The sequence below is a fragment of the Botryllus schlosseri genome, chromosome 12, assembly GCF_051294905.1.
Source record: "Botryllus schlosseri isolate E-star chromosome 12, Bs_hap1, whole genome shotgun sequence".
Classification (NCBI taxonomy): Eukaryota; Metazoa; Chordata; class Ascidiacea; order Stolidobranchia; family Styelidae; genus Botryllus; species Botryllus schlosseri.
Genome location: NC_137247.1, coordinates 15996430 through 16008868, shown reverse-complemented (window position 1 = coordinate 16008868; position 12439 = coordinate 15996430). Strand labels below are relative to the sequence as shown.

The following is a 12439-nucleotide window of genomic DNA, read 5'->3' as shown; positions in this document are numbered from 1 at the left end:
ATACAGATTGAGTCCCCATTTATTCTGAATCGAGTCGGATATAGGGTTGAATATGTACATACACCCAACAAGGCATTGTATCGCTTCCACAGAACTGCTAAACGACGCAAGTAATGGTATAGCCCCAATCTGTAATATCAGCCAAAATACAGGACCTCAGAAAGATGAAGAATTAATATGATACTACACTACCCACTTACACATAGATGTTATACAGTTTAAGCGCCTGCTCCATAATTGTCCATGCGTAATATAAATGTATAAACGATATTCGTCCAATTTAAATCATACTAGGGTTTGTTATAGGCTATGAGAAGTCGTCTATGGAAGAGAGATACATTGATGTTAAATACCTTCGCTACAATAGTTTCCGAAAACGTATGCTGTAAGCTTCGATCAGTGCGTTTGCGGTTTAATTCGTTTATTACAATCGGGGCTCGATAAAACGCACAATTATTGAGTGATTTGTTGCGCTCACAGGGTCACACCAGCGTATCGTTAACAATCAGGACTTATAAACGAGATACAGCGATTTGGTTGACACTGATACCCTCATGACTAGGAATTGACTCGCAAATTTAACTTCGAGTCAGAGTCATTCCCCATTTCTGAAGCGTCGAGTCAAGTCAAGTTATTTTTGCAAAGTGACTCGAGTCAAGTCAAGTCATACGGAAAAGTTTACTCGAGGCTTACTCGAGTCAAGTCATGATTAGAGTCATCCCAACACCGCAATGTTCGTATTACCACCGAGACAGTTCCAGTCAGAGTAATTTTACGAAAAGTCGTGTCTAAGTAATAATTTTTAACCATAAAGCATCTACTGGTCATGTTTTATTAACATAAATAGGCAATGTGACATTATGCAGATGTTTCACCGCATGCTTGCGTTTGATAATGATCTGAAAGTGAAGTTTGGTGAGTAGTTTCAGGATTTCCGAGTAATTTTTTTTCAATTTTGAAACTGATATGTGGCACTTGAATATTGCCAAATCTCTAAAATCCGAAATGTCCTCGCGGGTCGCGTGTTTGAGACTACTGAATTATAGTAGCATAAACCCAGCTCCCCGCACCGTCCGCATATGTCATGTTCCAGCTTTTGATAGCGTATTTATGACTGCTTTTCAAAACTACTTACTTAATCGAGTAGTTTTCAAAGGCAACAAATTCTACTTCTACTTGTAGCAGTTTTGTACTGATTTAGAAAGCACTACTTCTACTCGCACTTGAGTAGAGTTCAGCGCGACTACTTCTACTTCTATTAGAGCAGCCTCTTGACTACTTTGACCCTCTCTGCTGGTTGGGAGCTTTAAATGCGTCGGAACTGTGGCGCACTTTCAATGCTCACAGCTTAGAAAACTGAGTGACCGTAGTTCTATGACATGTTGCGGTATTATTAGCGGTTTTCAAAACGTTCCTTATATACATTTTCTAGTATAAAGTAAATTGATTTTTCATTCGTGGTAACACAATAAGTATTCCTATGGCCCTCTAAAGCTGGTGGACCATGGTGTTGCTCATTTAATGTATTCGAAATTCTATAAATGCTGAATTACATATCTCTGAGCGTCGTCTGAGCGTCAAAAACTGCAAGAATTCTCTTTCCCGGTTTTCATATGCGCCCTTGGACGGCGTTAAACATAACTAATGTTCCTTATTTTGGCATTCATATATATAAATTGACTATAACTATTCATAGAAACAAACAACAACTGTCGACTACTATATTTTTACGGCATATTCAGAGGTCAATCAGAGCCGTAAAAAGGCTACCTTGGAGCAGCGGTTGGGAATCGCTGATCTATAATCACTGGCCAACAAAATGAATTTTATTTTTAGGCAGAACATCTGAGAGCCGTTTCTGGGGTTTTTGAGGTTGCTGATTACGAATATCACAATGGTTTTGTCTGATTGGCTCTCTGTCAGAAGATATTTATACCCCTAAAAAGCCCAAAATTACTGTATTTACCCTTAAGTATTTCGCTTGGTAGGAAGAAAATCGTAGTTTTTTTCTAATTTTATACTGCGCATAAATGGCTAATTGACTATGAAGAACCCCATGTCATTCTCAGTCATTCTATCAATATTAACATGGCGTGATGCGAAAAATTTGTTTGTCAAAAAACCAGTTTGTCAACCCGAAAAAATTGTACTTTTGCAAAACGTAAATTCATCTTCTCATGTATCAATTGGTCATTCTACCAAGATTATAGAGGAGTATAAAACTATAAAATTTGTCCTTGAAAGGATTAACTACTATATTCATATGTGTCTCATTTCTTTTCAGTGGTAAATGGATAATTTTCCACTGAATCAACAAAGTGGGTATACCTAGCAACCCTATCAAACGAGAAGCTTAAATCTGGTATCTGGTATATTCGAATACCGATGAAAGATTCCAATTTCACATTAGGAGGAGTTCACAGCATGTAATTTCTCCTAAGATGTAGTAAATAAAACGAAGCTGGTGGACAATGGTGTTGCCTATTTAATGTATTCGAAATTCTATAAATGCAGAATTACATATTTTTGAGCATCGTCTGAGCGTCAAGAACTACAAGAATTCTCTTTCCCGCTTTTCAGATGCGCCCTTGGACGCCGTTAAACGTAACTAATATTCCTCATTTTAGCATTCATATACATAGATTGACTATAACTATTCATAGAAACAAACAACAACTGTGGACTATATTTTTACGGCATATTCAGAGGTCAATCAGAGCCGCCAAACGGCTACCTTGGAGCAGCGGTTGGGATTTACTGATCTAAAATGTATATTTATCTCATTTATGGCAGCACAGCTCCCATACAGTAGTGACGCAATAATCATTGTTGTGATATGCGTCACTCAACCTGATTTAAATCTGTCTCTCCAGCCAGCCTATTTACAAGTCTAAATTTTCAGTAAACGACATAGCGAATCGCGACGAAGCCTCTTTCGGATTAGAGAGCGACAACGCCTTCTCCCAAGGAAACCAGGGTGCGTATTCACTCAGGCGTTATCAGTGAACTCAACTTTCGCATCAATGATAAATTGCATGCGAATGCGTGGTTTCTTTTCTCATTAATTTGTTTTTCATTCGTTTGATAATATCTCATTGTGCGTCGCGCAGTTATATGCTTGCATGATAAGTGAGTATAGCAAACTAAAAATGTTGGGAAGCACTCGTATAGAGCAGTGGTTCCCAACCTTTTTGTCTTCATTCCCCACTTAAGATTTATCCCGAGCCTTCATTCCCCACCAAGACCGTAACAGCACTTCGTCAGCCCCTCCTCTCAAAAAAAGGTTGGCCTTGGGCCCCCCACAGGGTGATAAACCAAACAAAGCCCTCCAGAACCCCCTCAGCCACCCTGAGCCTGTACGCTTCCCCCGTTACTTATCATCTGCTATTACATTGGGTTTACTGTTTAGTGCGTCGCCTTATATCGACTAAACGCGCGAAGCGCGAAAAATTTGTATAATTCATGTTTGAATCGGTTAATATGATCGGGAATTGCATATATTTTGCTATCAATTTTTTATCCCCTCTCTGCTCACGTAATCAGCTTTACCGGTAGAACTGAGTGAGGTGCGTTGGAAACGGTAAGACCCCAAACTAAGTATCAAATATCTTCGGGCGGTCCCGTTGATATATTGACCTCGTTACATTATGCTATTTCGTGACCTCCTATATCTGCTATGTCAAAAGATTTGGAAATCGCCCAAACAAAAAGGCACTCACGATTTCAAATTGGTATTGCATTACTGGCAAATAATTTTTCCCTGCGGGATGTCATTTGTCCTAAGGGGTTCAGATCGCCAGGACAGGAACATTCAGCGCCAGCCATTTAGCCGCCTATGGACAATTCAACATATGTGTATATTGTATATATATCGATGTTTTCGGTCAGAACAAGGGCATTCCTTCTCGACAAAGCTCTTCTCGCTGCTAATCGTTCTGGCACACTTCTCGGAGTCGCATGTTACATGGTCTATAACTTCATATGTATTGGTGCGTCGACGCGCAGTAATCGCCGACTCCGAAGTCTCCATTTCTATATAATCTAAGTGTTTTCGTGGGGGAAGGGTACCCAATGATCAAGATATTCGGCCCTAATAAATCGCGCAAGCAGCGCGAATTTTTTTTTGAAAAAGTGGCATAAATTTCCAAATAAATAATCCATAATTTATGCTAATTCACGATATAATATTGGGCCCTTCCAGCTCGCCCCGCCCCAATTGTACACCAATACGCAAGACAATGGCCTATAATTGCAACATAAAAGGTATTGTGAACCGATAGCAGCAACGGTCAAAATTTGGGGAAAGCGTTATTTCACGTCAAACTAGTCTGGATGCGTTTGTGACGCCATCATTGGCCACCCAGAGTTAAAAATGAGGTTTTGTGAACAACACGCAATATAATATTCGATAAATACATTCCAGAGCAGTTAACTGGTAACGGTAATTGCGAATGTGTCTCCGTGAATATGTAGACTGTCCTGTATATAATTTTAAACAAATGCGTCTATTGCCCACCAGAAACCATTGAATTCCCCATCATCGGTGATTTTCACTCGATAGTGTTATGCTATATATGCTTTTGTTCGCGTGAATTTTACTTTCATTCCATACGTGTAGCACTATGCATTGAATATGTCATTTTAGAAGCAACACGCTTCTTAATGTGATATTTCAGAGCGTTGCCACAGAGACAGCGATTGCGGAAACAACAGGGATTGCGATGATGGACGTTGCAAATGTAAATTTGGCTTCGACTCGGTTGCTGGAGAATGCGTCGGTGGGTAAAATTACTTTAACGTGGGGTATTGTCTAACGCGGCCTTTTAACTTTGGTGTGCCTGAATTGAGCGTGCAATACTTCACGACCCCAATAATCGGAACGATGACTTAAGCAAATGCGTCCGACGCGGAACAAAGTATTTTGGTGATTTTTGAACAGGCTAAAATGTCTATATATCACTTCTGAGTTAATGCACACTGCACAGATCTGACTCACAATTTCGCATATTTTCAGTTCAATTGTGTCTTGGTATAAATAGTGGTGTTCAACTCGACCAAAGGGTAGTCTTCAGACTAGGGATGGTCTGAAGCCTTGAAAGGTTCTGTGTGAACGCGAACGCGAACGCGAACCTCTGACGTCATAGGACGTCATATTGCTTATTCAAACCCTACATTTCTCTAAAGCAGTGGTTCTTAACCTTGCCCCCAGCGCCCCCCAGGGGGCGCTGGCGATCTTGAAGGGGGGCGGAAACGCTCAGGGGGCGATATGGGGGGCGCTGGGCTCAGGGGGGCGGTATGGGGGGCGCTGGAGAAAAATGGCTTCGCAGTAGATGATGTGGTGATAGGACATATCCTTAATGAGTATTCAGAGCAAATTAACACCGAAAACGTCGTTACATATAGCCTTCAAAATACATATAGGTTTAATTGTCCATGGGCGCCTAAATGACTGACACCGAATGTTCCTGTCTTGGCAATCAGAACCCCAGAAGACGAATTCCATCTGGCAGGGAAAAATTATATGTCAGTAAAGAAATACCAATCTGAAATCGTGTGCGTCTTTTAGTTTAGTACGATTGGGCAACAGGGATATTCCTGTTGGGCGATATCCCCGTTGAGCGATTCTATATTTTTTGATATTGCAGACAGGGGGTCACGAAATAACATCACGCAACGAAGTCATACCAACGGTTTCGCCCGCCCGAATATGTTTAATTATTAGTAACGGGCCCTACAGTTCCAAGAAACCTCACAATGTTCGCTTTAAGTTTTGACGAGTCTGCGCACACTCAACAACTCACTGCGCTGACCCTCGGACAACAGTGCGTAACGACTAAAAAACGTAATACCTCCGGATTTGTTTGTGCGGAACGTAGATTTTCTGTGTGCAGAGACCGTGTCAGCACTGCGCACGTGCGCAGCTTATAGGGAATATTGCACCTCACTCAGCTCTACCGGTATATGTGTTTACGTGAGCAGACAGAGGATAAAAATTGATCTCAATTTACATGCAATTCCCGATGATATTGACCAATTCAATCATTAATTAGTGAAATTTTTCGCACTTCGCGCGAATAGGCGAGAATAGCTGCCTCAGTAAATGGACACCCAATGTAGATACCTAATAGGCCATCAGCAAATTGCGGACAGCCTAATGGGGGCCTGGGAGTGAAGTCCCCCGGATGTTTGGTTTATCACCCGATGGGGTCCAGGACCAACGTTTTTTGTTTGGGGGGGGGGGGCTGACGAAGTGCTGTTACGGCCCTGGTAACGAATAATTGTACCTGCGGGCACGCCCGAATATGTTTAATTATTAATTACGTGCCCTTTATTTTCCTATACAACAGCTCACTCAGTGCTACTGGTAAATCTGATTACGTGGGCTGAGAGGATAAAAAGTTTATATAGCGACTTATATATGTAATTACCACCTATTCATTCATGCATTATGGAAAATTTTGGTACCTAGGGCGACCAGGCCACACAAACTTTGCTCACCATCAAAATCACGATATGGGGTTCGTGGGGGCGAAGCCCTCAGAAGTTCGGTTTATCACGCTATGGGTGCGCAAGGCAATCGTTTTAGGGGGGTTAACGAAGTGCTGTTACGGCCCTCCCTCTTACTCATTGTCTTTATTACATTCCTTACAAGATGAAGTTGGGAAGGGGGGCGCTGGAGCACGATAATTTTTGAAAGGGGGCGCTGGAAGAAAAAAGGTTAAGAACCACTGCTCTAAAGTAATAGATTAATGTTCATAATAACTAACGACGGCTAAGGCCATATGATGTCACAATGCTGAAGTACATGCCGAATTTTTAAACGGCCATTTAATGTATCATGTGGAACAATAAAATGTTCTATTAATTCCGTAAAATCAATATCTTCCGTCGCTTTGCCGATAATTTCGACGAGGACTCGGCTAGACCGGACGGATGTATTCTTACGAGTGAAACACCGGTTTCTATATTTGCGACAGATATTGTTTCGAAACAAGGTATAGAGTAGCGAACACCCTAATCGAAGGGAATTGTTTTTTTATGATACAATAGCGATATCATATCATATTAAGATAGATACTCCTGACAGATTTTGTAAATTGCATGTACTATGCCCTCCTTATATCAATTTCGTTGATCTAGATAAATTGATCAGTTGGTTAAGGTCAATTCGCTGACTTCCTACATGAGTGTTTCGTTCTTGCTATTGTGGGATTGCGGGAAAAACTCACTGCAGAGAGTCACCAAATATTCACAAACGGAGACCTGAATATTTCGAGCAAATATATTTTGAAGTTTGGAAGAGCATGCTCTTGCTGAATTTCTTTTCATGCTATCTACACCATGCGAAGTGTTCAATTGTGAACGCGAACCTCTGAATTTCAGAGGTTCACTCACAGAACGCGAACCTGACACTCACGTTCACACACCATTGCTGCTTAGAACTACTTGTCGGAGGGTTGTCTTGTCTCCTCATCGCTGACATCACTGCGAACGTAGCGCGCAGTAATGCTTGCATGATAAGTGAATATAGCAAACTAAAAATGCTGGGAAGCACTCGTATAGAGGATGCGTGAATATAATAACCAATGAAATATAATTACAATTGCACGCGTGCATTTATCGCTATTAACCCAATGTGTAAGAGACTATCACTTGATTCTGTTATGCTGTATATGCTTTTGTTCATGTGAATTTTACTTTCATTCCATATGTGTAGCACTATGCAGTGAATATGTCATTTTAGAAGCAACACGATGCCAAAGAGACAGCGATTGTGGGGGCAATGGGGAGTGCGATGATGGACGTTGCAAATGTAAAAATGGCTTTGACTTGACTGGAAAATGCGCCGGTAAGTAAATTAACGTCAACCTGTAATATTATCTGCTGTCGTTTTTACCATCATCGCCTCCTGATTAAATATGCATTACATCAAGACCGCCAAATTTAAATGAACACTAAAGCGAATGTATCTGATATGGAAATAGTAATTTTTTGAACAACCTCAAATGTTCACATATCACCTCTGAGTTGGTGCGCATTTAGCACAAGGTGTCTCGCGCCTTCGCTTATCATGATGCATTGTGAAGAAAACAGCCACATTGTCGCCATTTTAAAGTCGAGATATTCATAAATTCGATATTTCAGAGCGATGCCACAGAGACATCGATTGTGGAGCCAACGGGGAATGCGATGATGGACGTTGCGATTGTAAAAATGGCTTCGATTTTGTTGATCGAAACTGCGTCGGTAAGCACAAATTCGTCAACTTGGAGCTTTGCTATACGCTGAATATTATCTTCGGCGCCTCCATTATCAAATGTACAATACTTCACTAGCCCCAGATGCGAAGGTACAGAGTAAGCACATGTATTTGAGGTGAAAATATAGTGTGTTTTGAGCAGCCATAATGCTCACACGTTAATTGTGGTTCGAGTCCGACCGAGGTCGACTTCAGAATTCTACCTAAGTGTTGGAGGTTTATCTATAGGCTCCTCCTCGACACCTCACTCACCTAAGCGGTGACTTACAAAAAGCCTAGAATTGGGCCGTGCTACAACGGAGCATGGTATGGTATGGTATGGAAGTATGGTATGGTATGTATCGATCGATATTTTGGTATGGAATATGGTACAATGCAAGTATGGTATGGAATGGAAGATTTTAATCTATGGTATGGAACGACATTTCCATACTTCCATAGTTTGAGGTTTTATACTTTCTGTGTAAGCTTCATGAAGCGTACGTTGTTCGTTGTTCACGGAATACGATCGCTTTTGTTATGTGAGAACGTGAACTATTGAACGATGTGTAGGAACTTGTGCTTGTGCAACGGTTTTAGGAGCACTTGTAAGGACATGATTCTGTGATGTAATAATGACAACAGTGATGTTGATCTGATATTCCATTGAGTCTAGACACGACATCTCCGAGCATAGTCTATCATGTGACGCAATAATTGGTAATGTAGGCTACTCCAACTACGTCATTCCTTGAGTGACGACAGCTTACAAGCAATCATGATGCAACGTACTAATTGTTCAATGTGATAGATAATTACATTTCTTCTGAAACATTGTTCGCACATTTATACTATTTACATACCGAGATATCTTATATGTCATATTCAGGCCGTGTTATTTTTGGCATTTCAGGAGCCAGATGCCAAAACTGCCAAAAATAAAAATTTGAAAATGTCAAAAATAAGCAATTTTTGGCATATGCCAAAAATAACGCGGCCTGCCAAATAGTGTATTTCGTTCATGGTGTTGTGTTAACAGGACCGCGTTACAAGCGAGAAGAGCGTTTGTGAAAGGCAGGTTTCTTAATCTGGGTCCAGCCCACCCATTAGGGGTGAAAGCATGGTGTCCTAAATGGTATGGGCACAGCGTGATTGAACGGCTGACTGCATTTGGTTTACGTCATACTTTCCATTTGTCCACAGGCAATTTTACGACCATTTATGACCGGCTTGTCGAGCACTAAATTTGATAAAACGGGTATCAATAAGAAGCTGCCGCAGTACTGATTATTAAAATATAAATAATATTCTGCTCATGGAGCTGGAACCCCCAAAATCAACCACCATTTTTGCATCGTGATCGAGTTGAACATTGTGACGCAACAAACTGTCTGACTATTTCTGAGCTGCATAGTCTCGTTTTGTCAGACAGTCTTGTTGCGTCAATCTTCTTAAACAAGCTAAACTTCCCAGGACTCTTCCATGCGAGTTGGTATAATATTAAAGCCACCTGAAGTGACAAAAGTCCTCCGAAAATATATCGGTAGACTGAAGGAGAAATGATAGTCGGGCTACTAAATAGAATGTGTTGAGAGACAACACAGGAAACTCCTGGAAAAGGATCGGGAAGAAAATTCTTTCCGTGATGAGATCGATAGCTCTGGCGAAGTGATCTCTTTTCATGATGCATGGAAGCCGGTTCGGCCCTCCAAAGATTTTGAAGCTCTGAAAACCTTTTGTGGATGACTGGCAACATTCTTTCCCTCAACGGCTACTGTTGAAGCCGATATTTCCCAGATTCGCTGGGCGAGAAATGAATTTAGGAGCTGACCTGAGTTTGGAAGCACTGTTACAGTGCAAACGATTCAAGTCTATTCAACAGCTGTAACAATCAGCTGTTGAGCGTGTTTGTTAGGCTTTTCTTTCTTTTTTTTGCTTATTGGCACCGATTCCGATGGATACTGCACATTTTGTGGTTTCGTTTGATATTATTAACCTATGAAATCGTTAGGTTTTTTCTTCTTATTGTTTGTTGGCACTGATTATACGTGGATGCTGCACATTTTGTGGTGTCCTTTGACAAACTAGCCCACATAAAGCGTTTTTGTGACTAATTCGAGGCTGAAACTATTTATTTAGAGGACGATGCCAAAACTGCCAAAAATAAAAATCGAAAAATGCCAAAAATAAGTTATTTTTGGCACTTTTGGCATATGCCAAAAATAACACGGCCTGGTCATATTTCAAACGTTCTCGCATTAGGATTATAGATCAGGGAGAGGGGTAGATATAGTTTGAAATTCTCGCCACGCTAACCCCAACCCAATACTGTACTAATAATCACGCAGATCGCTGCAGTATTGATCGCCTGTAGCTGGGATATTTTATGGGTGCGCCTATGCTATATATTATTTTGCGATTATTTACTTCAAACTTGCATGTGCCTCATGCCAATGTATCGCAAATGCGATGATATTCATATGGAGCAGGAGTGGGCAACTTCTCCAGTCGGTGGGCCGGATATAGGAAAATTGAGTACTTGGCGCGCCGGATTGCTAAATGGATACATTATTCGCCCATCTATACAAGGAATAAATCGTATTTAATGAATGTGTTTTATCGACAGCAATGTCACTTCAAAGCCATTTCTCGCCGATAGTGACAATAAAATGTGGATTTGAGAACAGCATTGTCATACAGGCGCCGCCATGCCTGCTTCTCTCTGATCAACGAACTCACGGTACAATACTTAATTTAGATTTCAAAGCGTTTGATAAGCCCGGTACGCAAAATTTACCAAGATATCAATTCATTAGGGTTGAGTACATCGTAAATGCCGAGAATGCAAGCCTTCTCGCTTCAACGAACTTTCGCGTAAGCTCCAATCTCGCACGCTGCGCAGTGCGAACACCTATACAAAAACATACAGTCACTAAAATTTGACGTTTAGGCAAGTAGTGGGGAATCTCGGCAGACTGGGGCAGCGTGCCTCATTATCATGTAAGACGGGAAACTGTCCGCGGGCCGGACAAAATCTTGTCGCGGGCCGCATCCGGCATCTTCATTCGTGGTAACACAATACGCGTTTCTATGGCCCTCTGAAACTGGTGGACCATGGTGTTGCCTATTTAATATATTCGAAATTCTATAAATGCAGAATTACATATCTTTGAGCATCGTCTGAGCGTCAACAACTGCAAGAATTCTCTTTCCCGCTTTTCAGATGCGCCCTTGGACGGCGTTAAACGTAACTAATATTTCTCATTTTAGCATTCATATGCAGAACATAGATTGACTATAACTATTCTTAGAAACAAGCAACACCTGTCGTCTACTATTTTTTTACGGCATATTCAGAGGTCAATCAGAGCCGCAAAAAGACTACCTTGGCGCAGCGGTTTGGAATCACTGATCTAAAATGTATATATACCTCATTTATGGCAGCACGGCTCCCATACAGTAGTGACGCAATAATCATTGTTGCGATATGCGTCACTCAACCTGATTTGAACCTGTCTCTCTAGCCAGCCTATTTACCAGTCTAAATTTTCAGTAAACGACATAGCCAATCGCGACGAAGCCTCCTTCGGAATTGAGGGCGACAACACCTTCTCGCAAGGAAACGAGGGTGCGTATTCACTCTTCAGGCCTAATCAGTGAACTCAACTTTCGCATCGTTGATGTGAATACGTGGTTTCTTTTCTCATTAATTAGTTTTTCATTCGTTTGATAATATCTTATTCTGCTTCGCGCAGTTATGCTTGCATGATAAGTCAGTATAGCAAACTAAAATGTCAGGAAGAACTCGTATAGAGGATGCGTGAGTGTAATAACTAGGGCGGTTTTTTTTACCTAAAAAAAGCAAATTTTGACCTAAAAAATCAAAATTTTGACCAAAAAAAACTGAATTTTGACCAAATTTTGAACTAACGTATGCAAATTAGGTGTTTTCCCACATAATGTTAAAATTGCACCACTTATCTTCATTTCTGGTTGGAACTGACTGTCCTAACGAAGTAGTTTGGCCTGAAAAAACGTTTTTGGCTTAGAAACAGGCAACTTTTTACATGAAAAAAAAACAATATTTTAACGAAATCTTGCCATATGAAGAATTCCAGTGGTTACAATATGCATTATGCTAGAAATATTTAAAATATTTTGTAGTACAACGGGAGATACTTTCCTACATTCTTGGGTAGA

The 12439-nt window shown here is 40.9% G+C and overlaps 1 protein-coding gene across 34 annotated transcripts in view; it reads left to right on the top strand.

Annotated features, from left to right (window-relative positions):
• LOC145451713 (uncharacterized) overlaps positions 1–12439 on the top strand; it is a 312192-nt gene that overhangs the window by 22413 nt on the left and 277340 nt on the right. For 23 of the 34 annotated variants that reach the window (XM_080329930.1, XM_080329936.1, XM_080329931.1 and 20 more), the window contains 5 exons: positions 2903–2977; positions 4677–4778; positions 7745–7849; positions 8146–8247; positions 11793–11867. In XM_080329930.1, coding sequence (XP_080186056.1) covers positions 2903–2977; positions 4677–4778; positions 7745–7849; positions 8146–8247; positions 11793–11867 — 459 coding nt within the window. The remainder of the gene's footprint in view (positions 1–2902; positions 2978–4676; positions 4779–7744; positions 7850–8145; positions 8248–11792; positions 11868–12439) is intronic. The other 11 variants (XM_080329960.1, XM_080329933.1, XM_080329962.1 and 8 more) reach the window with 8 other exon arrangements.